The sequence below is a fragment of the Mustelus asterias genome, chromosome 9 (genome assembly GCF_964213995.1).
Source record: "Mustelus asterias chromosome 9, sMusAst1.hap1.1, whole genome shotgun sequence".
In the NCBI taxonomy this organism is placed as follows: Eukaryota; Metazoa; Chordata; class Chondrichthyes; order Carcharhiniformes; family Triakidae; genus Mustelus; species Mustelus asterias.
The window spans coordinates 42397920-42424545 of NC_135809.1; the positions used below are offsets into that span (position 1 = coordinate 42397920).

The following is a 26626-nucleotide window of genomic DNA, read 5'->3' on the forward strand; positions in this document are numbered from 1 at the left end:
TGAAGAAAGTTGTAGTTATGACATCATGATGCAATTGCAGGATTATGAGGTTTCTTGGACATCCAAATCTTGGGTCATAATTCACAGTGCCTCGCTATTTACAGGTTCAAATGCTGTGGCCAGGTCCATGAATTCAGTGAAGAGTTCCTGGTGTTGTACATGACATTTGGACTTGTCTGGCAACAAAGGCCATGTCAGGGGTTTCACTGGAAGGTCCAAAGTCAAACTGTCTCTCTGGGTGCATGTCCTCAGCCACATGCTTTGGTGCAGAGGGATGCAGGTTTCATCAACAAGTAATAAGGCAGGCCAATGGAATGTTGGCATTCATTGCTAACGGAATGAAGTAAAAAAAGTAGCTGTTGCAACTGTAAAGTGCATTGGTGAAACTACTTTTTTTCCTTCCCAAATCTATAAGATGAGTGCATGGGGTCATTTTTAAAAATTCATTCATGGGATATGGGCATCACTGGCTGGCCAGCATTTATTGCTCATCCCTAGTGGTCGAAGGCCCATCAGCTTTGAAGACTGTACCTAGAATTCCATCTGGGCCACAGGTTTTGTTGTTTTTCCATATGCATGATTGCTTGTTGCAGCTATCCCATTGATGGATTCTACCACAGGGTACTGGGAGATAACACAATATATCAGCTGCCATGGTGGACTCACAGTCGAGTTGTTGAAAATGCTCTATCCAGCAGTGAAAGGTAACATAGTCATCTTAAGAAAAGAAACACCATTCTGTCAGTGAAGGGGATTTTATCCATTTGATTACAGATGGCCCTCGTTTCTTCGAGAAAACTTTGCACGTTGTGATGCTCAGCATATTGTTCAATCCCTCAAGGATTTTTCTTCCAACCAACATGTCCTTCATCTTCTGGATTTGTCTTTAGATATGTTATGATTCTGGACCAGGCCCCAAGTTGTTTAGGGACCAGTAATTTTTGTTTGAGTAGACAAGGATTGAGATCCAAGGCATTTGTACAGATAATGAAGTCATAAGCATCCATGGTTTTTGAACAAACAAAATAAATTTAACAAATAAAGTTAGAAAGATGAAAGAATTTAAAATATCTCTCTTATAATCAGGATTAGCATGAGGTGAATGTGAATTAACAGACAGGCTGTGATCAATAGAACCATAGAAATATCAAAAGGTTATGGCACAGAAAGTGGCCAGAAAAGGAAAAACGAAAAAGCTAGGTGCTCATTCTAATCCCACTTACTGGTAGGTGGCAGGTGTAGATCCCGGTACATTTGAAATGAGATGAGGGTTTCTGCCTCCACCAGCAAAAGCAGGGAGCCAATTCCAAACACCCATCACCCGCTGGTTGAAGAAGTTTTTTCCTCACGTTCTCTCTAATCCTTTCATCAATCACTTTAAATCTGTGCTCCCTGGTTATTGACCTCTCCGCTCAGAGAACAGGGCATTCCTATCTACTCTATTTAGGCTCCTCAATTTGGTCACCCCTTCAGCTTCAAGAATAATATCCCAGCCTATCCAAACTTTCCTCATCGCTGCAAATTTCAAGCGCTGGCAACATTCTTGTAAATCTCTTCTGTACTCCCTCCAAAGCAATTATGTCCTTCCTGTAACATGATGACCAGAACTACTAACTTTCAGCTTTAGCCTAACTAGTGTTTTATACAGTTCCACCATTACATCCCTGCTTTTGTATTCTATAACTTGCTCAATGAAGGAAAGCATTCCATATGCTTTCTTTACCACCTTTTTCACCTGTCCTGCCATGTTTAGGGACCTATAAATTTGCACTCCAAGGTCGCTCACTTCCTCTATCCCTCCCAATATCCTCCTATTTATTGTGTGCATTCCCTAGCCCTCCCCAAATGCATTACCTCACACTTCTCAGGACTGAATTCCATTTTCCACCCGCTCAACCAACCATTGATATAATTCTGGAGATACCTCACTATCAACTACATGGTCAATTTCTGTGTCATCTGCAACTAACCCAATTATTCCACTCAGATTCAAGTCCAAATCATTGATATATATTCGTTATTTCCTCCTTGGCTTCCTTTAACAGCCTGAGACACAATCCATCCAGCTCTGGTGATTTATCCATCTTCAAGGATGTCAGTCCTTCAAGTACTTTGATTTGATTGTATTTTTTATTGTCACATGTATTAACATAGTGAAAAGTATTGTTTCTTGCTCGCTATATAGACAAAGCATACCGTTCATAGAGAAGAAAATGAGAGAGTGCAGAATATAGTGTTACAGTCATAGCTAGGGTGTAGAGAAAGATCAACTTAATGCAAGGTAACTCTCATTATGCTTATTGTATCTAATATTTTACATTCCTCCTCTGACTAGAATATTAGCATCATCCCTCTCCAACAGATGTTAGTTTTAACATCTTTCATTGGGAGATTGTTACAATCCATTATTAAGGACATAATAATAGAGAATTTGGAAAGTCAAGAAACTAATTTGCTAGAGTTCTTCCAAGATGTAACAAGCAAAGAGGATAATGGGAATCCTGTAGATGTAATATATCTGGACTTCCAGAAGGCATTTGATAAGGTGTCACACAAGGCAAGATCACATGGGTTGGGGTAATTTATTAGCTTAGATCGAGGACTAGCTAACCAACAGAAAGCAGAGTCTCAGGAAAACTTGGTCCTTCTCTGGTTGGCAAGATGTAACTACTGAGCTGTCACAGGGTTCGGTCCTTGGCCTGCAACTATTTACAATCTATATTTATGATCTGGATGTGGAGATAGAAGGTACCATGGCCAAACTTGCAGCAGATGCCAAAATAGGTGAGACAGTAAGTTATAATAAAGAAATAAGAAGTTTACTAATGGATATGGATAGGTTGGGTAATGGGCCAAAATTTGGCAGATGGAGTTTAACAAGGATAAGTGTGAGGTTATCCACTGTTGTTGGAGAAATAGAACGGCAAATTATCTAAATGGAAAGAAACTTCAGAGTCCTTCGGTGCAGAGGAATCGCAGAAAACTAGTACGCAGGTACAGAAGGTAATAAGGAAGACAAATGGAATTTTGGCATTTATTGCTAAAGGAATGGAGTATAAAAGTAGGAAAGGGTTGCTGCAATTGTACAAGGTATGAGTGAGACTGTGCAGGTTTAGTCCCCTACTCATGGGTGGCATGACAGTGGAATAATTAGCACTGCTGCCTCACAGCGCCAGGGACCTGGGTTTGATTCCCAGCTTGGATCACTGTCTGTGCGGAGTCTGTATGTTCTCTCCGTGTCTGCATGGGTTTCCTCTGGGTACTCCGGTTTCCTCCCACAGTCTGAAAGCCAATGCATCTAACCAGCAAATCTATGTTAAATTCTCCCTCGGTGTACCTGAATAGGCGCGGAGTGTGGCGACTAGGGGATTTTCACAGTAACTTCATTGCAGCGTTAATGAAAGCCTACTTGTGATGCTAATAAATAAACTTTAAAACTCTGAGGAGTGATGTAGTTGCATTGAAGGCAGTTCATAGAAACATAGAAGTTAGGAGCAGGAGGAGGCCATTTGGCCCTTCGAGCCTGCTCTGCCATTCATCACAATCATGGCTGATCGTCCAACTCAATAGCCTAATCCTGCTTTCTCCCCATAACCTTTGATCCCATTCGCCCCAAGTGCTATATCTAGTCGCCTCTTGAATACATTCAATGTTTTGGCATCAACTACTTCCTGTGGTAATGAATTCCACAGGCTCACTAGTGAAATAATGCACTATTTGTATCCCAGTTGAGTGCCCTACTATTATTGCCCTATTGTTTTTACTTTTAGAAATTTGCCTACATATTTACTCTATCACCCTCGCACTATTTGGGAGTCATTAGGACACTCGTGGCATTGTAGCTACTCCCTTTTTATTTCTGAGCTCAACCCATATTATGTCATTTGATGATTCATTTGGTATATCATCCCTCTTCACAGCTATAATTGATTCTTCAACCAATAATGCTACACCCCTACCCTTTTCAGCTCCCTCTCTAGCCTGTCTGAAAATGCTACATCCAAGGGTACCATTTATGCCCTTCTTTCTGTAAGTCTGAGGCCTGCAGCCACTAATTTTTGTAATTTTGTATTTTGCATTTTATTTCTGCTTGCTCTTGATTTTAAGCCGATAGTGAATATTTAAAGTAATTTTGTATTTAATCTTACTTGGTAGACATTGATTTTAACCTATGATTGTTATCGATTAATCACAGCACAATCAGTAGTGACCTGTTTTTCTAGACTTTGCGTTTCATTTAAAGTGGCCACGTAGCTGGTATTTAGATTACATCTTTGTTTTTCATTTTGCAAGCTAGAATACCAAGTCATATTTTGTTGATCAGAAATCCCCTTTCCCTGCATTTGGTGATCCTTGTACTACAGGCCAGGATGTTGAGTAATCATATATAGTGTGGTCATCTGAAGCGTCAGCAGATGAACTCTAAATGATGGACATAACATCTGAAAAGACAACATCAAGAGCTGTGTATACAACTTGGATCTTGCAAAGGCTGCATGGCCTTGCAGTTTCTGAAAGAACTGATAAGTGCTGAGATTTGCTTTGGGAATGACTGTACCAGGCCTTGAAAGGCTGGAATGCAGCCAGAAATTTGGTTTAAAAGTACATTGCTTCGGGGACTCGGTGCTGCATCCATAGTGGAATAATCACCACTCAAAGGAAGGAAGGGCTAGGAACGGAGTGACTGACTATAGCACCCACTAGTTAAGATTACTTAGTGATTTGTTAATACACGTGTCATGGGGATGATAATGTATGTACCAATTTAGAGAGCTGTCGTGGGAAAGACCAACGTGAGCTTATTGTTTGTGTTTAAACAAAAGTCTGCCTGCCTTCTTTCTTTCAGATATATACAAAGTGTGTTCTCCTTTCAATAAGTTACCTTTCTGCCTTTCAGCTTATTTTTCTCTTTTTATATTATAATTGGCATACTATCATTATTCAATATTCAATAAAATTGTTGTTTTGCCACAACACTTGTCACACTCACTCATTACTGTAAGATCCAGAGCATGGCTTTGAACCCAAGTGGAACTTCGAAAGGGACTCAACACCTTACAAAGCCAAGTTTCTTTTTTAGCAGTGATATAATGATGCCATGTGCCTATCTGTGCCCTTACATCATCGGCTTTGTTTGCTATACTTTGCATTTAAATAAATACTTTGTAAAAATGCTAAATTCCTGTGCCGTAAACCCACACCTTTTTTCCTTCTGCCCTTCAGTCACTTGTTAATTTTCTGTCTGCTCTGAACTTGTCCTGTTTGAATCTGCTCTCACGTTCCCAACACCTGCAAATCTAGTTTAAATCCTCCCCAACAACACAAGCAAATCTCCTTGCAAAATATTTGTCCCAGTCCTATTCAGATGTAGACCACTAGTTTGTACAGTCCCACCACTCCAGAACCAGTCCCTATGCCCAGAATTCTGCACCATCTCTCCAGCCATACATTCATCTGGTGGATTCTCCTATTTTCATACTCACGAACACATGACCTTGGAAGTAATCTGGAGGTTACTACCTTTGAGGTCCTGCTTACTAATCTCTTTCCTAACTCACTGAACTCAGTCTGTAGGACCTTTTCCATCTGTCTATTTAGATCATTGGTACTAATGATATAAGTAGACAAATGGAACCAATGTGAAGCACGGCCTCTGGCTATGCACAGTAACCCTCTCACCCTCCATAATGCTCTGAAGCCACCTCAGTGATATTCATAACCGTTGCACCAGGGAGGCAACATAATACCCTGGAATCATATCTGCAACTACCAAAGTGCCCATCTGCTCCTCTGTAGAATCCCCCGCTACTATTGCTTTCCTGTCTTTTTTCTTGCCTCACTGCATAGTTGGGCTACCCAAGGTGCTCTGGTCATGATTTCCACCACTCTCTCCAGAGGAACCCTCTTCCCCCACTGGTACTCGGAACTAAGTACTGTTAGAAAGTGGGATGCCCTTAGTAGCATGCTGCACTTACCTGCCTTGTCTTTCTCTCTGTCTGACAGCCACCCAGTCTCCCTCTATCTGTTCTTTCTTAAGCGGGGGGGGGGTGTGACTACTTTCTGAAAAGCGCTATCCATCTTTGTGACTCCAGCTGCCCTCAAGTTCCAAGGTACGAAAGTCAAGATTTCCCTTATGGTGGCACTTTCTGGACATGTAATTGTCCGGGACTTGGATAGCATCCTGAAATCCCCATAGGTTACAGGATGTGCACTTGAGCTGCCCTGCCAAATATTATTTATTTGCTGCACCAAAACTGGAATTTAAGTAAACACAATAAAATGTTCATTTACTCTTGCTCTGACCTCTCGTCTTATTTTGTCCTCAAAACTTCGATTTTCTCTATAACTCTTGCTCTGTCCTCGTGCCAGTCTCGCTGGAACTCTCCTTTGGCCCTCGCGCTGGCTTTTCCCAAAGCCCCAATTCTCACTCAAACTCTCGCTCCATCCTTGTGTCACTCTAACACCCACACTTTGCATCAAATAGCAAATACAAACAAGATAGGTCCCACAGATTTCTCAGGAACCCACTAGACTCAGTAAACTCTGAGTCAACCAACCTCTGTGAATCTCTATCTCTCACGAGGGATTCAGTCTTCATTTTTGAAGATCTAACCTTGGAATTCTCTCCAAAGGTTGCTCCACTTGGATTGCTTCAAGGACTGCTCACCTTGCAAGGTTTCAATCTTGTTTCATGAGACTCCGTTGCCATGAATTCCCAAGTCTTCACTCAAGCACCAACTCAGACGATGGGCCAAATGGCCTCCTTCTGCCCTGTAGGAATTCAATAGCTCAATGGTACAACTTCAGCCCTACAGCCATGCTGATTAGAACACTCCGAACTGTTACATTTGCCCCAACGGATCACTGCACCAACCTTCTCAGGTCACCAGGACATTCCCCCCCCCAGCCCTCATTACTTCATAGAATCATAGAAACCCTACAGTGCAGAAGGAGGCCATTCGGCCCATCGAGTCTGCACCGACCACAATCCCACCCAGGCCCTACCCCCACATATTTACCTGCTAATCCCTCTAACCTACGCATCTCAGGGGCAATTTTTAACCTGGCCAATCAACCTAACCCGCACATCTTTGGACTGTGGGAGGAAACCGGAGCACCCGGAGGAAACCCACGCAAACACGAGGAGAATGTGCAAACTCCACACAGACAGTGACCCGAGCCGGGAATCGAACCCAGGACCCTGGAGCTGTGAAGCAGCAGTGCTAACCACTGTGCTACCGTGCCGCCAACTGCAAAATGTTATTACATGGAGCCTCTTCCTTTGGGTCCTTCTCAGGTTCTCTCACTGGGAATGCAGGAACTGGGACATCTCCCTGTGCCCTCTCACTGGGTTCCCTTTTTGTGCTTCCTCCCTGTCCTGTTTGGACTCTACTCAATTGGCGCCGTCATGAACTACGTAGATGATACCTGCGAGACGCCCAAACTTGAAACACCAGTTCATGGTGGTGTATTGTTTTTGATTAAATATCATGAGGAGTCACCCAAGACCCCAGTGAGGAACAAATATTTAATAAATATTCTTTAATAATTTGTATAAGAAAAATACACACAAAAAGAACTTAAGCCACTTAATTACATGAATAAATAAACACAGTTTATGAAGAAACTCCCCCTTGTTCCAAAATATATCTACAATCCCTGAGCTCATTAAGACTTCGCTTTTCCTAACAATATCCAAATTAAATAAATCTACGAGTCAAGTCCAGCTTATAATTACCACATAATACAGGGCTGATGATCAAGTCTGCGAAAAGTATTTTCCAAAGAAGATATTTAAACTGCTTTTACAAAGGTTTTCCTGCAATGCCTTGGATCCAAGACTTAGATGCAACATTATAGCAACTCAGAAGTAAAGATGGGGCCCCTTGGCTGTGAAATGGGTCCTAGCCTCCTGGCTGTGAGTTGCGGACTGGCTTCTGGCTGTGAGGTGCGAACTGCCTTTTTCTGCTCGAGGGGGTAACACTTGTACTGTTTCTCCTTTTGGTATTTCAAAGTCGAGACTTGACTCTCTACATATCTCGAATTCTTTCCTTTTATGGAGCTTAGTATTTCTATAGCCCTGAATCTCTCAGTCATTTGGGTAAACTGTTTCTGCTTGGGGAACTTAACATTTATATAGCAGTCACCTAAGCAATCTGTTTCTTTTCCTACAGCAACTCGTACTTGATCATCTTTAGATGCTTCCATGCCTTTGGAATGCCCTGATCACTTTTAGAGGCTTGCCAGCTCCTGGAAATGCTGGCTGTTCTTGTCACTCAGCAGATTTCTAGCTCTCAGGCCTTTAGGCAAATCCTTGACAGTGCCCCAATCCTGGGTTCCACAATCAGGGTTTTCACACTGTTTTCTCTTTACACAAGTGCACTGGGCCTTTGTCCTCTGCTCAAAGAACTTCAGATGTCGGCTGCACAGACATTTCCAGGGCATTCTAGAACCTGTAGTTTCTGGCCCACGTTCAACAATTAATTTGGATCTTGTAACAAACATTGATCAACCTTGAGCTTTTTGAATGCTGCCTTCTCAATTGGCAACCTTAGGTTGTTTTATCAGGCTATGAAGGCTGCTCATTTTTGTTTTAGGTGGTCACATATTTCAGCATCGTTGTCATTGAACCACTTTTGGTGACGTTCATGCTCAAAGGAGTTTAGTGCAGCTTACTTTATTTGATCCCACTCTACTGGAATCAAGTTGGATGTAGGAAGATTTCCAGACTGTTCGTGAGGTACACTTGGAATTCTTTAATTCCTCAGGCTGCTTTAGGGTTGAGAAATGGATCTTCTTCCTCTTGGACGTTTTGGCCTTGCAATGTCTTGGTGCTGGATGGATGTGCATCTCCGATCGAACAAATTGATGATCTGCTCAGCAGGCATCAGACCCCACATGGATCAAGTGATGCCTACATCTCTTCAATTTTTAACCCAAACAATTGCATAATCCAGGAAGCTCCAATGCTTTGATCTAGCATGCCTCCATGCATTTATTCTTCTGACAGAAGTGGGTATTCATTATAATTAGGCCATGCTTAGCACACTGTCAACAAAAAGGAGCCATTTGCATCTGCTTTTCTCAATGGTTCATCTCCAGGCATGGGACTCAGACAATCTTTTCTTCTTTTGGGACATGAGGTGGTCATCAGGATCAGAACAAAACCTGTCTGTAACATCTTTGGGATGTGGAGATGCCGGCGTTGGACTGGGGTAAACACAGTAAGAAGTTTAACAACACCAGGTTAAAGTCCAACAGGTTTATTTGGTGGCAAAAGCCACACAAGCTTTTGGAGCTCTAAGCCCCTTCTTCAGGTGAGTGGGAATTCTGTTCACAAACAGAACATATAAAGACACAGACTCAATTTACATGAATAATGGTTGGAATGCGAATACTTACAACTAATCAAGTCTTTAAGAAACAAAACAATGTGAGTGGAGAGAGCATCAAGACAGGCTAAAAAGATGTGTATTGTCTCCAGACAAGACAGCCAGTGAAACTCTGCAGGTCCACGCAACTGTGGGAGTTACAAATAGTGTGACATGAACCTAATATCCCGGTTGAGGCCGTCCTCGTGTGTGCGGAACTTGGCTATTAGTTTCTGCTCAGCGACTCTGTGCTGTCGTGTGTCGCGAAGGCCGCCTTGGAGAACGCTTACCCGAATATCAGAGGCCGAATGCCCGTGACCGCTGAAGTGCTCCCCAACAGGAAGAGAACAGTCTTGCCTGGTGATTGTCGAGCGGTGTTCATTCATCCATTGTCGCAGCGTCTGCATAGCTTCCCCAATGTACCATGCCTCGGGACATCCTTTCTCGCAGCGTATCAGGTAGACAACATTGGCCGAATTGCAAGAGTATGTACCGTGTACCTGGTGGATGGTGTTCTCACGTGACATCTCACTTGAGAACACCATCCACCAGGTACACGGTACATACTCTTGCAATTCGGCCAACGTTGTCTACCTGATACGCTGCAAGAAAGGATGTCCCGAGGCATGGTACATTGGGGAAACTATGCAGATGCTGCGACAACGGATGAATGAACACCGCTCGAATATCACCAGGCAAGACTGTTCTCTTCCTGTTGGGGAGCACTTCAGCGGTCATGGGCATTCGGCCTCTGATATTCGGGTAAGCGTTCTCCAAGGCGGCCTTCGCGACACACGACAGCGCAGAGTCGCTGAGCAGAAACTGATAGCCAAGTTCCGCACACACGAGGACGGCCTCAACCGGGATATTGGGTTCATGTCACACTATTTGTAACCCCCACAGTTGCGTGGACCTGCAGAGTTTCACTGGCTGTCTTGTCTGGAGACAATACACATCTTTTTAGCCTGTCTTGATGCACTCTCCACTCACATTGTTTTGTTTCTTAAAGACTTGATTAGTTGTAAGTATTCGCATTCCAACCATTATTCATGTAAATTGAGTCTGTGTCTTTATATGCTCTGTTTGTGAACAGAATTCCCACTCACCTGAAGGGGCTTAGAGCTCCAAAAGCTTGTGTGGCTTTTGCTACCAAATAAACCTGTTGGACTTTAACCTGGTGTTGTTAAACTTCTTACTGTGTAACATCTTCATCAGGGTCGAGCGTAAGGACATCAGCACTGACAGCTGTAGCATATTGGCTACAGCTGGGCTGTAGGCAAATTGTCATGAGTCTTTCACTTATACAATGGACAGTTTTTCCATTGATAACTACCTTGACATGGTGCAGAGGCTTGTGCACTCCAACAATTCCTTGAGCAGTGCCGTTGGGACTCTTTGCCCCTGGTAGGGTCGCCCATGGTATAAAGGTCAGGGGAAGGTGCCAAAGTGCGAAGAAACATTGTGCATCTTACTGGCTGTGAATGCAGAAGGTGCTGCAGCAGCAAGGTGGTCCAGTCACTGGTTCGACACTTCACTGAAATCTGACCAACTAGTCAAGTTTGTGTGGACAATGACAAACCTCCAAGGTCTCCAAGTTGAAAAGAATCATGTGCAGGCTTTACTATAGTCCATTTGCTAAGTTTTGTGGCAATGGAGAATTGGCAATGGAACAAGGGCTGTGAATCTTGGAGACCTTAGTCAAGAATCTGCACACGGGCAAAAGATGCATGAAGATCGTTGGAAACCTGTTTTCATAGAATCCCTCTAGTGCAAAAGGAGGCCATTCGGCCTATGAGCCAGCACCAACAACAATCCAACCCAGACCCCATCCCCGTAACCCCTCGTATCTACCCTATGTCCCCCTGACACTAAGGGGCAATTTAGCATGGCCAATCAACCTAACCTACACACCTTTGGACTGTGGGAGGAAACTGGAGCACCCGGAGGAAACCCATGCAGACACGGAGAGAATGTGCAAACTCCACACAGACAATGACCTGAGGCCAGAATTGAACCTGGGTCCCTGGAGCTGTGAGGCAGCAGTGCTAACCACTGTGTCACCATGTCGCCTGTTTTGGGACAGAGCTATCTTTGAAATATAGTGACCGAACAGTCCTCTTCAGGATACCCTCTGCTTACCCCAAAGAGTGAGGGAACTAGCAAAGGTGCCTTAAATATAGGCTGTCTCACGTTGTCCTGACTACACCTGCAGGATTACCACCATTGTAGTCAAAGAAAGAAAATTTAAAATTTAGCAACTTGGAATGTTAGAATACTCGTAGATAATCTCAAGAGTGACTGCCCAGAAAGAAGAACTGCAAACATATCATGTGAGCTATCAAGACTCCCAAATTACTTTGGTACTCTCGGGGAGACCTGTCTTTCTGCTGAGGGACAGCTCAAGGAACAAGCAGGAGGATACACCTTCCACTGCACAGGAAAAGCTGACACCAACCCTTGTGTCTACAGAATTTGTTCTGCCATCCAGAAAAAAATATTGTATGCACTTCCAGAATTCCACAATTGCATAAATAAATTCTATAATGCTCAAGGACAGGAGGGCCCTTCAGCCCTGAAATGATGCTAACATGGTGAGGCACTTGGCGAATAATTAATCCTATTTTCTTAAATAATCATTCCATTCAACCATGAGTAAAATTTTGTTCTCAATAGTCACAGGCCAAAATCTCATCAAGGTGGATACCATAATCCAGTATCCGAAAAGATTAACATCCAAAAGGTGATGAATTAATGTCTTTTTTTGCATTATCTTGATTATCAACTCAGTTTTTATTATCAGCCCTCACACACTGAAAATGTAATACCAGGAATAGATGTCACAAAACATTGAGAGACTTTAGAAAAAGGAATTATTAATCTACAAGTCCTGAGGTGCTACCTGAAGGTTGTCGAACATCCCTGAATTTCCTCAGTTATCCAAGTCAACACTCTCCCTGTGCAAAATTGGCCAAAGTAGAAAACAGGCATTCATAATTTCAAAAACATATATTTTGCCCCATCTGCAAAGCTTGAATGAACAATTCTATGTAGTATGCAGGAAAACTCAACTGACTTTTAATCTGGTATTATTACAGTCGATTTCTGACATCCAATTGAGCTTAGTATCTACTATGTCTGCCTATATGACAATAAAATAGACAGGTATGACACAGTGCGTCATGTTTCTTGTGCAGGAATTGTTTTAGCAGTCAGTTCTATTATTGGTGCCATTTTGTCTGTACCTGGCAGCCTATATTGTTACTGAAGCAGTATAATTGATCTTAATTGCCAGAATGTGCATTTGAATCTGGACTAATGCAAGGTTGTTATTTTAGTGTCTTCCCCTGGGGCTTTTCAGAGTGGGGCTTGATTGACAAGGTCTTGTGACTGGGTGGGGCTAGGCTGAGAGAGAAACCCAGCTCAGTTGCTGCTTAGGATCTCCAGAGAGAAGAAATAGCTCTCTATCTGGATTTGGAGACTGCCATACAATAGGTCTCTTTATCTCAAGTTCTACTGCTTGAAAGTCTTTCTCTAGAAGCTGCTGTATGAGGGTCAGAAGGCAGGTGTCTCTCTGTATCTTTTCAGAGGGGTTAAAAGACTGGAAATCTAGCATCCACATGAGCATAGCTGTTCTTGGTGTTAATTGGTTCTGAAGTAAGATTTATATCTATGGGGATGTTGCTTAAATTGGAATTAGAGAGTTAGATAGCTGTTAAGATTTATAATTTGTCATTTTTGAGCATTTTAGCTGGTACAAGTTAGGCTAATTCTTTGTGTTATATACTAACTGTGTTCTTAAAGTTTGTTTTAATAAAAACTACCTCTTATATACTAACTGTGTTCTTAAATAGTTTGTTTTAATAAAAACTACCTCGTGGGTCAATAGAATCACACCTGGAATGAAACACCTCATGCTTGCACAGATGGGGTCCAATATACTTTGGAGTTTCTGATCTGGTCCCAAACACAAACAAAGTAAAAGTCTTCATTTACCTTCATTTCAATGACAGTTTGCAATGCTTTCGTCTTGGCAGATTCTGGTGCCACTTCAATTCTCCGCTGAATATCCTGTTAAAGGAGGAAATGATTGTTACAAATATAAGGTTGTAAAATTCTGTTGTTTTGGAACTATGTCTTTAATTTAGGGTAAAATGAAAGGGGTCAAATGGCCTGTGCTGAAGTCTGTTTGACAATATGCTTGGGTGATTAGTCTGTTAAAAATCCTTGCACCACCTTCCCATAAATAATCTAGGCTTGCTCACACTTGCAGACAATTCCAAATGGAGTTGTGATGCTGAACAGCAGCTGAACAGACTGTCAGTCTCCAAGTCCAAGAGTGACAGATTGTAATCACTGAACATCAAACAAGTGGACTGGTCTGTCGTCAGGATCCAAAAGAGGGAGCATAGCTACAGGCAGCAAGATGCTGTGGTTCACCACACAGGAATGCAGGTGGAAGCTCACATTCTGATTAGAAACATCAAATTCAGGAGGAGTTAAAACAAGGCTGGAAGATTTGCCTAGCTTGTGCTAGAAGAAGAATTGCCATTGATCAAAACCTCAGAGAGAGAGTTCTGAAATTTAAAGTGATCAGGCTGAGAAAAGGAAACGGATGCAAAGCCTCAGGATCTAAAAATAATTTTGGACTGATTCTGGGAAAGTTGAATGTCTGCTTAGAGTAAAGCGTAAAGGACACCTGTGATGTGTGATTTTTCAGTTGTGCTAAAAGTAAAAGGGTAAAAGCTCTGTATAAGTTGCCTACAAAGGTAGTGTTTTGTCAATAGACATTTCGTATTTTGTTACAATCGGCATCTTGCAAAGTGAAATACTGTTGTGTCATTCTTTCAGCTATTAACTGGAAGTTTGATTCCCTTTTTAAAGTCATCAGTCTCCACAGGGATTGCAACATGATAAAGTCAAATTCAGAACTTGATTAGCAACACGCTACCTCACGTTTGTTTCCACTTCTATGCTAAACCTTCAATAAATTCTTACTTTGGGCAGGCACTAGCTTTACTCCTAGCTGTATCAGTTTCAGAATGCTGATTAGATGCACATGGTAATGTATTTCAAGGGAGCAACTTTTCAAACAGTTTGGCAAAATCAGTTATATTGTATGGTGTGCAATACTTTGTGATTCAATGGTTGATTCCCACACACACGTTTTGCCAGAGTAGTTGCTACTGCTATTCTATAGCTTGGTGATGTTCCTCTTTGATTTATATAGTCAGCTTCTCGAGGCCAATTAGGGAGGGGCAACAAGCATTCCTGGAATGAATTAAAAAAGAGAATTTGAAATGCAGACTCTGAAAGTGTCCAACAGAAAATACTTCTACACTAATGTATTTTATGGATTACATGAGAATCATTAATACTGACAGAATTGGAATCACATGGAGATAAATTATTTCTATGTTGTAATAAGTTTTAGTCTGAGAAAGTCTCATCATCAATTTCTTTCTTCAAAATATTTAGGAGCTTTCCATCAAAGTTGCACAAACCACTAAAAAAAGCTTACTGAAAGCAGGGATGGAATACTTGACTATAACAAATTCAGTGAATACAGAACACTGCCAGACCTGCTGAGCTTTTCCCACACTCCATCAGGCTTTTAACTTAAGTGCATAATTCATTGTCACTTCTCATCCAGGAATGCCTACCTTAGAATACTACTTTTCTCTCCGACAGGATTTTGGTTTGTATCTTTCACCTTGTCTACCTTCATTGCTTTCCATTTTTCTTCTGGTGTTTGACAAGGTGCTTAGCAAAACTCACTTTCATAGTCACATCTCCTTCCTCAGTGACTGTCTTTGGTTCCTACTCACTCCCTGTAGATACCAACTGAATTTCAATCCTTCACGTTTTGACTACACTCTGGATTATAGGCATCACAGAGACACAAAATGCTCCTCTGTCTGCTGTTCTTGCCACATCCCGAGATCCCCACTCAGTACCACTGTTTGCCACATGTATATACTTGACCTCTTTCTGCAATAGCAGTGACTCACCCTCTCTGTCCTGGTTCTGTTTCATTTTATTCTTCATCTCATTGGACACATGAACTATTAAACCTTTTCATTTCCTTTCAGAGAACACAAGCCCCCACAACTCAGACATCCCTCTGGATCCTTCCTCCCCATCCATTTCCTCTGACCTCATATCCCCTCTTCTAATCCCACCTCTTGTGGTTTATTCACGATACTCTCTGACTCTCTGACAGTGAATGATTGATGTTTAGCATAGGACTCATTTTATTCTATTACTTCAATGAGTTTTGGGCTCGGCACGATGTTGAACTCTTCTTCCATCACTTTTGTCTCCATACTCACTTTTTTAGGCAGGAATCCTGAATTTTTCCATCACTTTGTTTTTATTTCAGATTTCCATCTTCTGCAATATTTTGTGTGGACAAGAACGTAGCAAATAGAAAAACAGGAATATGGTAAGCCCCATGAGTTTCATGGGGAATCTCTAATCAATCCCCCTGTGGGGCTTGTTGAATACAAGTTCCCTTGGTAGCAGGCAATGGCCTGCCCAGACGGAATTCATCGCCTGAGCCCTTTATAAGGCAGACACTGGGAAGGGTCCACAGGACTATTGTCCTGGTTGGGACTTATATATACGCCATGGAGTAGTGGTTTTATTTTATGTTTGGCAATAAATAACGTTCCTTTCCAGGCAGGTTTCTGAGCTATTACAAGGGGATATTTTTTAAAAAGGGAGAGTGGTAAAAGTTGGTATTCAAAGTAACCATGGTGTCCTTGTACACAGGTAAAATGCAGTTAAAATCAAGTAATTAGGAAAGCAAATGGTAAGATAGCCTTTATTGCAAAAGGGATTGGAATATTCAAGAAGTCTTACTGCAATTATATAGAGCCTTAGTGAAAGGAGCTCAACAATTTTCATCTTTCCTGTCTGCAGCACATTCTGGGCATCTCATAGAAAGGCAAAACCAAAAATGCAGCAGTTAAATCAAAGGCAAAGCTCCCACATATGTTGTTATTCATCAAGCAAAAGTGACTTTGCTGGTTTGGGCACATCCGCAAGATGGAAGATAGTCGCATACTGAAGGACATTTGGCAAAGTAGCTGCAGCCAGTCGACGAATAGGTGGATAAGTTAAAGTACAGGAACCTGATGTCATTCGGAACATGATGCAGGCATGCCCCATCAGTAAGTAATGTATATGTCTCCTCTGATAAACTTTAATGGACATGGTAACACATCAACTTTACCTTCCTGATACTTCTTGAAACTGCTGCATGATGATCACAGTCTTCACAATTACACTATCATATTGGACAATTTTCTAGACCCATAACACCACTGGACCTACCCAGGCAGCAGATTCTTTGGACAGGATTTTGAGGTCCATCTCTGGATGGAATAACGGTGGGCAGGTTCTAAAGATAACATGGGTCAGTGTGCCAGTTTCATATCACATCTCCTGCTACTGGTGTATTTTATCACGACAGGGGAAGATGAGCCCTGAAACCCATCCAATTCGAGAAAAGGTCAATTAACAAGATCACTGAGAGCCAGCGTGGAATTTTCAGTGTGACAGAGTTGCACACTACTTCAGGGGCAGACCATATGGAGGGAGGAACAAAGTGGAGAACCAGTTTTGGTCGTACCAGGTGGGCTATAAATTGGAGCATGGTGAAGAGGGACATTCACCCATTGGCACATCGGTGCCATCAGGTGTGCGCAACTTGCAGGGGAAGCGTTCTGAATGGGGTCACACAATACAAGGGGTGATCAACTTCCTCATATCGCAGGGGCTTACCGAAATCTGACAGCGATCCTCAGGTTTTGGGTTTAGTGGCGATGAGGAACAACATCTTCACAGGAAAGGCAAAGCCCCGAGTACAAGGGCAGTAGCAGAGCAGGACAAAGGGCAGAAAGGTAATGGAGCCAATATGCTTAGCAGAGGATCTACATACACCTGCCCCAGCTACAAGGCCTCTGCCTTCCTTTTTCTATTACTGATGGGTCCATTGCTTCAGATGAACGGCAGCTGCTCAACCCATTCACCAACCATTAGCAGTCCACCTTCAAGAACATCTGGAGCTGTGACTGCTTCCTCCCTGATTTCCCAATCTTGGTCCAATGTTTCAGCCAACAATACACTCGATTCCAAAACTTGTGAAATACCTCATTGAATTTTATATTAAAAATCTTAAAACTCTTGAAACTCTTCAAAATATGTTTTAAATTAATTCAATTAAATAAAAAAGCAGGTATATACTTCCCAAATTAAATCTATGGGAAGACAGCTTGTCAAATTGGTGGCATGGTGGACAGTGAGGAAGATTATCTCCAATTGCAGCGGGATCTTTATCAATTGGGCCAGTGGGCTGACGAATGGCAGATGGAGTTTAATTTAGACGAATGCGAGGTGATGCATTTTGGTAGATTGAACCAGGGCAGGACTTACTCAGTTAATGGTAGGGCGTTGGGGAGAGTTGCAGAACAAAGAGATCTAGGGGTACATGTTCAGAGCTCCTTGAAAGTGGAGTCACAGGTGGACAGAGTGGTGAAGAAGGCATTCGGCATGCTTGGTTTCATCGGTCAGAACACTGAATACAGGAGTTGGGACGTCTTGTTGAAGTTGTACAAGACATTGGTAAGGCCACACTTGGAATGCTGTGTGCAATTCTGGTCACCCTATTATAGAAAGGATATTATTAAACTAGAAAGAGTGCAGAAAAGATTTACTAGGATGCTACCGGGTCTTGATGGATTGAGTTATAAGGAGAGGCTGAATAGACTGGGACTTTTTGCTCTGCAGCATAGGAGGCTGAGGGGTGACCTTATAGAGGTCCATAAAATAATGAGGGGCATAGACAAGGTAGATAGTCAATATCTTTTCCCAAAGATAGGGGAGTCTAAAACTAGAGGGCATAGGTTTAAGGTGAGAGGGGAGAGATACAAAAGTCTCCAGAGGGGCAATTTTTTCACACAGAGAGTGGCGAGTGTCTGGAACAAGCTGCCAGAGGTAGTAGTAGAGGCGAGTACAATTTTATCTTTTAAAAAGCATTTAGTTACATGGGTATAGAGGGATATGAGCCAAATGTGGGAATTGGGATTAGCTTAGGGGTTTTTTTTTAAAAAAGGGCGGCATGGACAAGTTGGGCCGAAGGGCCTGTTTCCATGCTGTAAACCTCTATGATTCTAAGTAAAAACATTCAGACAAGTATTGGAGGTTAGTTTGACCTCAATGTTCTTCATGTCACAACCATCACAGACATAATCAACCTGGCAACTAAGCAGGTTGTTTTGGAACAAACAACAAGAGATTACCAGAGACTGGCTGCTAATATTTATAGGGCTAGTTTGTTGGTTTTGTATCTTCACATATACACTTTTTGTCCTTTTGGGTAATGGTTGGGAAAGCATTGGAAGGATTAGCAGGCTGATAATCAACTGATTAAACCATGTTATGAATGCTCCTTCCATGGGTAACAAGTCCTGGGGGGGGACTCAAACCTGGATCTGATGCTCAGAATGTGGAGATGCCGGCGTTGGACTGGAGTAAGCACAGTAAGAAGTCTCACAACACCAGGTTAAAGTCCAACAGGTTTATTTGGTAGCAAATACCATAAGCTTTCGGAGCTTGCTGCTCTTTCGTCAGATGGAGTGGTCTCTGTTCTCCAACAGTGCACAGACACAGAAATCAAGTTACAGAATACTAATTAGAATGCAAATCTCTATAGCCAGCCAGGTCTTAAAAGGTACAGATAATGTGGTTGGAGGGAACATTAAACACAGGTTAAAGAGATGTGTATTGTCTCCAGACAGAACTCCAGTTCTGTCAATACACATCTCTTTAACCTGTGTTTAATGTTCCCTCCAACCACATTATCTGTACCTTTTAAGACCTGGCTGGCTGTAGAGATTTGCATTCTAATTAGTATTCTGTAACTTGATTTCTGTGTCTGTGCACTGTTGGAGAACAGAGACCACTCCATCTGACGAAGGAGGAGCAAGCTCCGAAAGCTTATGGTATTTGCTACCAAATAAACCTGTTGGACTTTAACCTGGTGTTGTGAGACTTCTTACTCTGATGCTCAGAGGCAGGGTCATTACCTATTTAGCCACAAATCCTTCATAGAGGTAGAGCGATCACACATTCTTTACTTCAGTTAATTTCTCTCTGCTCTTTACATTCTAAATTGCTTTATTTCCCCTCTTCAAATTTTCTCTTTAGTTGCAAGCCACCTATATATGCTGGGGCCTTAGATATTTGCAATCTACATCAATGACTTAGACAAAGCAACCAAAAGTAAAAGTATCCAAGTTTGTTACTCTCAGTCAGCAAGGGCTAGCTTTGGATGGTGATGCTGAATTTTGAAATGCCGAAATGTTCGCTATATTCAGTTTTATAATAACGAAGACAAAATTAATGAACATGTTTAAGGTACAACTTTTTTTCGACAGAAAACAAAATGTGTTACAGGAGATCCATCGTATTTTCATGCCATGTGAGCATGAAGGCATGAGGTGCCTCAGAAGCAAAACAATCAAGAGCCCTGCTAGCCCGTACTTATGTTTCCAGTTTAGGCACTGAAAAAAAATGTGGTTAAAGGTATTCATTTAGTTGAGATACTGTTGAATGGTGCTCTAAGTAGGGGAATTTGAAGAATGAAAAGAAACATTTTTTCAAAACGAGAAATGCTGTTCAAGTACAAAATAATTCTTACCTCTCTCAACTGATGGTTTTCCTTTTCTTTGTGTTCAAGTATGTTTTCTAATTGGTTCACAAGCATTTCTGCTTCAGCTAAACGTCGTATTCGGTCGTGGTCTTCTTCCATCACCTTAGATGACAGTCCCTTGCTCTGCAGCATCTCCAGCAGCTTCTTGATAGACTCATCGCGGGCACAGAGTGTTTGCTTTTGAGTCTCAATGCGCAGCTCCATCTCCTCCAGAGTTTTGCGCAACAGAAATAGTTCTTTGGCCTGACGTTCATGTTCGCTGTGAAGGTGTTGGAAATTTTCCTCAGTTAGCTCAGCAACAAATGGCTCACTTGTTCTGGTGCTATTATCCTGCTGAAAGAGTTGGTTCAGATCTCGCTGGATTCGGAGCTCATCCTGCAATGCCTGAATTGTCATCTGAAGGTGCTGTATGCAAAAGGAGAAAAAGGCATTGTATTAAAAAATATAAAACATCAATTTCATTTGGAAAAGTGGTTAGTTTAGTGATCAAAGTTAAATCTACTGAATTATCTTGATGGGCTGTGGAGAAGACACAGGCATATTGGGTCTGTATGGTGTTACTGTACTAACCCGGAATTGACTACAGCCAAACCAATACAATGAAGATCTCCTCCCTTCAAGCAGTTTTGCTCTCCAGTGGACCAACAGCAAAGCAAGCAAATACTCTACTCAAGATAGTTACTAATTATTGATCATTAGCTGTAATGCCTGTTCCAGCAACATGAGATTTTATGCCCGCTTTTATAAGGATCAGACATTGTATTGAAGCTGCACACCATGCAATATGTGTCACGTTATCCCTGCTTACAAGGAGTGGGGACTCAACTGCAAGGTGGGTTTCTTGCAGGTAATGTGTCTACATTCTGGTCAAATAGTTGTTTTGAAAGCAGCTCAGGTTTTGCCCAGCATAGGCCTCCAACATTGAGCTACTATATTCTTGTTGCTGGTCCTGTTTCTTGGATTTGTTGTCCCCGAGAGGATTCATTTTCCTGTACATGTTTAATGCTTAAAGTGGGAGCCCAGTGGTTGGTGTTCGTTCATCTTTTTCACAGCATTAGTTTGCAGGTTTTCAAGTTGGAAAACTTACTTTAACAGGAAAGCCATGTAAAGGTTGCTGTCTCCCTCCATAGCCACCTACATCAAAGAAAGCTCCACCAAAGTCACTCCTTGGAGGTCTTGTGGTTCTGTAGGTGGTGAACCTACCTTTGGGCCAAAGGTCCCGTCCAGGACTTGGTCACAGAAGGAACATTCATGGCACGATCGACCAGGTTGATAATCAGCCTGCTAATCCTTCCAATCTTTTCCAACTATAATCCAAAAGGATAAGAGTAAGTGTGTCATGATACAAAACCAACAAACTAGCTCTGTAAATATTAGGGAGATGTGGGATTTTTCCCCCCCACACAGAGGGTCATGAGTCTTTGGGACACTCTTCCCCAGAGAGCTGTGGAGGCAGGGTTATGGCCTACTTTATGGCAGAGGCAGATTGATTTTTCACTAGCAAGGGAGTCAAAGGTTATCAGAGATAGGCAAGAGTGTGGATTTGAGGCCACAATCAGATCAGCCATGATCTAATTGAATGGCAGATCAGGCTGAAGGCATCAAAGGCCTTTACCTGATCCTAATTCATATATTCATATGTATGTACGCAGCTCTAAAATCAGATGACTTACACTCCATTTCCATCGATAGGCAAGTTGACCATCACAAATGTCTACAAACCACTAAATGAACTGTGGTTCAACATCATAATACAGCTTGCAGCATATCTAAGCATCTATATTAGCGACTTCAATAGCCAACATCATATAGGGATACCTCAATAATACCACAGGGGGAATAACTGTCAATCTGGACCTCTGACAGGATCTAAAACTTGCGTATCATGCAAAGCAACCTGCCACATTTCATTCCACCAGTTGCAAGAACTACTACTCACCTGATCTTTGTTTTATGATCATGACAGCAAAAACCGACCACTGATGCATTCTCAACAAGTGCTGTCCATCTTCCCCCCCACTCCCAGCATTACCCAACCATCCTTGCATTGGCCTTCACTTACCATTCATAAAATCAAAGCCAAAACCTTGCTAGAATTTGTGGAAGAGCAACTGGATGCATGCAACAGATATGTTTTAAAAAACATCATTAACCAGATCAGTTGGTAACACTTTTGTTCAAGTGTGAATGTTGTGGGTTCAAGTCCCACTCCAGCACTTGAGCACACCAGTCTAGGATTAGACTGATACTCCAATGCAGTGCTGAAGACTGATTTATTGGAAGTGCCACCTTTCAAAAGGGATGTTAAACCAACTGTCTCCATCTGTCCTTTCAGGTGGATGCAAAAGATCCAAATGGAAGTATTCCAAAGAAAAGCAGGGAATATGTCCCCCAGTGTGCTGATTAACATTTATTCTTCAATCATCATGTAAAACAGAATATCTGGTCATTCTAGCAATGCTGTTTTTGGGGACTCACTGCGCAAATTGACATTTGCTACGCATCAACAACACTCAAGAAGCACACCAGCAGGACAAAGCCTCCTCCTGATTGGCACCCCAATCACCACCTTAAACATGACTTCCTCCACCATCAGCACACAGTTACAGCAGTGTGTACCATCTACAAAATGCACTACAGCAATTTACCAAGCCTCCTGTAAAAGCAGCTTCCTAATCTGCGATTTCTACTGCCTCAAAAGCAGCAGATGCATGGGGACATCACCACCTCCAAGTTCCCCTCCTAACCACAGACCAACCTGACTTGAACTATAACTGATGAAAATCTTTGAACTGCCTTCCTCAAAGCACTGTCGGTGTACCTACACCACATGGACCATAGTGGTTCAAGAAGGCAGATCATCACCTTCAAAAACACCTGGAGATGGACAAGAAATGCGAGCCTCATTAGTAGCACTCACATCCAATGCACAAATTGAAAAAAATACCAGTGGCAACACTTCAAAAAATACTTCATTGGTTGAAGTGTTTTAGGGCTTGGTGGTCATGAAAGGCTCTACACAAACGCAAGTTCTTCTTTCTCAAAATAGACATTTTCTAAATCTTCAATTGATCCATTCAACTACAATAATTTGAGTCAAAAATGGAAGCTCTGCATTAAAGATGTAACATTCAACTGTAGCTCACAGATGCAAAATAAATTAACAAGGTTTGGCCCTCAATCTTATGCAATTTTGTCAGCAGCTGTATGAATGATAGCACCTTGCAGTTCAGTGAGCTGTGATAATGTGGACAGCTAATGTGGTCCCACTATTTAAGAAATATTGTAGAGATAAGCCAGGGAACTACAGACTAATGAGTCTCACATCTGTGGTTGAGGAGCTATTGAAAGAAATTCTGAAGGAGAGAATCTATCTCCATTTGGAGAGGCAAGGTTTGATCAAGGATAGTCAGCATGGTTTTGTCAGAGGGAGGTGATGCCTAACAAATTTGATTCAATTTGAGCATGTAACTAAGTGTGTGGATGAGGGTAGTGTGGTTGATGTAGTTTACATGGATTTCAGCAAAGCTGGGAGACTTATTAAAGCGGCAAATGCACATGGGATACAGGTGATCTGACAAGTTGGATACATAATTGGCTTATTTGATAGAGGGTGGTGACAGATGGTTGCTTTAGTGACTGGAGGCCAGTGACCAGCGACGTGCCACAGGGATCCGTGCTGGGTCCCCTATCGTTTGTCATTTATATAAATGTCATAGATGACTATGTGGGGGGTAGGATCAGTAAGTTTGCCGATGACACAAAGATTGGCCGGGTGGTTAACCGTGAGGTTGAGTGTCTTGGGTTACAGGAAGATATAGACGAGAGGTCAAATGGGCAGATAAGTGACAGATGAAAAGCAATTTGGAAGGAGTAATTTGATAAGGAAGTATACTATGAAAGGTCTGACACTGGGAAGTTGCGAAGAACAAAAGGACCTTGGAGTGCTTGTCCATAGATCTCTGAAGGTGGAAAGGCAGGTAAATAGGGTGGTGAAAAAGACATATGGCACACTCGCCTTAATCAATCGGTGTATAGATTACAAAAGCAGAGAAGTCATGATAGAGTTGTATAGAACTTTGGTGAGGCAACAGTTGGAGTATGGCGTGCAGTTCTGCTCGCCACATTATAGGAAGGACATGAAAGCACTGGAGGAGGTGCAGAGGAGAGTCACCAGGATGCTGCCTGGGATGGAACATTTAAGTTATGAAGAGAGGTTGGATAGGCTTGGGTTGTTTTTGTTGCAGCAGAGAAGACTGGGACAACCTAATTGAGGTGTGCAAGATAATGAGAGGCATGGACAGGGTGAATAGGGAGCAGCTGTTCCCCTTAGTTGAAGGGTCAGTTATGAAGGGACACAAGTTAAAAGTGAGGGGTGGGAGGTTTAGTGGGGATTTGAGGAAAACCTTTTTACTCAGAGGGTGGTGACGGTTTGGAATGCACTGCCTGGAAGGGTGGTGGAGGCGGGATGCATCACATCCTTTAAAAAAAAAAGAACCTGGATGAGTACTTGGCACATCATAACATTCAAGGCTATGGGCCAAGTGCTGGCAAGTGAGATTAAATTGGCAGGTCAGGGCATTTCATGTGTCGGTGCAGACTCGATGGGCCGTAGGGCCTCTTCTGCACTGTAGTAACCTGTGATTCTGTGATCTGTGATAATGTGTGGATATGACAGAGATCAAACTAACTTTCTGGCTTGTATGTACTCAGTACTTACTGGAATTACCAACAAAAGGAAGAAACAACAAAGAGGCATCATGTATAGCCATAGAAATAAAAAAAACAGGCAAGATAGAACTGCTTATTCAAACACAAATAGGTGAGTTTTCTCCTGTTGACAGTTTTACATAAAATACAAAATGGGGAACTTTTTTTAAAAAGCCAGAATTAACTGGGGGAATTTCACTCCCAAAGACACATGTGGTGTTATCCCACAACTCCAGTAAAGATAACAAAAAATATTTTGACAATTTTTCATAATTAACCAGTAGTAATAAAAGTCATAATTCAAATTTCATGCAAGAGCTTTATCAAAGAAAATGTTCCTATTTCCCAATAAAACTGGTTGATACAAAAACAAATTTATAAAATTCAAATATAGTTATATAATAGTGAATGATTACAAGATCCTAATGACACTATTTATAGGCAAAACTGAGCATGAAGTTGAACCACACACTGGTTGAGTAATCAACATAATTCAACCATTCATTCTAACCACAATAAATAACATTAGACACATGGTGGCACTGTAAATGTGCATTCCTGAGCACAATGAAATATCTCGGTAAAGGTTAATTCTCATATACATACCCAAATTCACAGAAATTGACTTCTTCTCATTTCCCTTGGCCCCGCTCCTATTTTCACCTTGTACTGTGTTTGACTCTCTTAGCCCATTCTGCTTACCAGCATCCTTTAAGAGCACTATTGCCACAGCTGGTGCGTGTCTCGAGCCTCATCCAAGATAGCCATTGTCTCAATAACTGCTTGGCTTCTCTTACTAAATTGCCACTTCAATTGTTTTGCTATTCTGCTTCTTTGTTGTTTACAGTTGGCAGTCATGATAGTCCCAAAGTAACCAGAGGGAAAAACAAATTATCTGGGCTACTTCCCCTACTCTATAGAACTTCCCTGTGGATCAGCACCTTGTGGAGATGCCGGCGTTGGACTGGGGTGAACACAGTAAGAGTTTTAACAACACCAGGTTAAAGTCCAACAGGTTTATTTGGTAGCAAATGCCATTAGCTTTCGGAGCGCTGCTCCTTCGTCAGATGGAGTGGATATCTGCTCTCAAACAGGGCACAGACACAAAATCAAGTTACAGAATACTGATTAGAATGCGAATCTTTACAGCTACATTTAAAGATACAGACAATGTGGGTGGAGGGAGCATTAGGCACAGGTTAAAGAAATGTGTACTGTCTTGGCGTGTACTTGGCGAGCATACCTACCGGAGGAGCTCAGGTGAATACGTCACTTGGGTGGTGGTGGGGGGTAGCAGGTTATGCTTGGGCAGTATCCTGGCACTGCCCACTGGCACTGGACCCACCCCTTCCTATTTGTTCCCCCAAGTTTTGAGCAATACGGCAGAAAAGGCCACCACTGGGGTTGGTGGCTTCAATGCCACTTTTCTCGCTTGCTGTGACACTGCAGAAAAATTCCACCCATTATGTAAATCATGTTGCTAATGTGCACTTTTAACTCCACTTTTTGTATTTATTTTCTCCAATTCTCTCTAATTTATTTAAATACTATTGCTACTCATGGATAAATTAACTTATTTATTTCTATTTCTCCCCATTCTGTGAACTGATGCTACAAATTAAAATCACCCATAAAAAGAAAACAAACATTCATTTATATACTCCCTTTCACAACCTCAAGGTGTACTGAAGCACTTCACAACCTTTGAAGTACTTTCAAAATGTACTCAACTGTTGTAATGTAAGGAAAAGCAGCAGCAAACTTGCAAAGCCACGGGATAAATTACCAGAAAACATGCTTTCGTGATGTTGGTTGATGGATAAATGTTAGC

At 42.0% G+C, this 26626-nt stretch overlaps 1 protein-coding gene across 3 annotated transcripts in view; it reads right to left on the reverse strand.

The window, feature by feature from the left end:
- erc1b (ELKS/RAB6-interacting/CAST family member 1b) overlaps window positions 1-26626 on the reverse strand; it is a 788812-nt gene that overhangs the window by 727939 nt on the left and 34247 nt on the right. For all 3 annotated transcript variants that reach the window (XM_078220074.1, XM_078220073.1, XM_078220075.1), the window contains 2 exons: window positions 20074-20490; window positions 13365-13439 (listed from right to left, as the gene is read on the reverse strand). In XM_078220074.1, the coding sequence (XP_078076200.1) occupies window positions 13365-13439; window positions 20074-20490 (492 nt within the window). The remainder of the gene's footprint in view (window positions 1-13364; window positions 13440-20073; window positions 20491-26626) is intronic.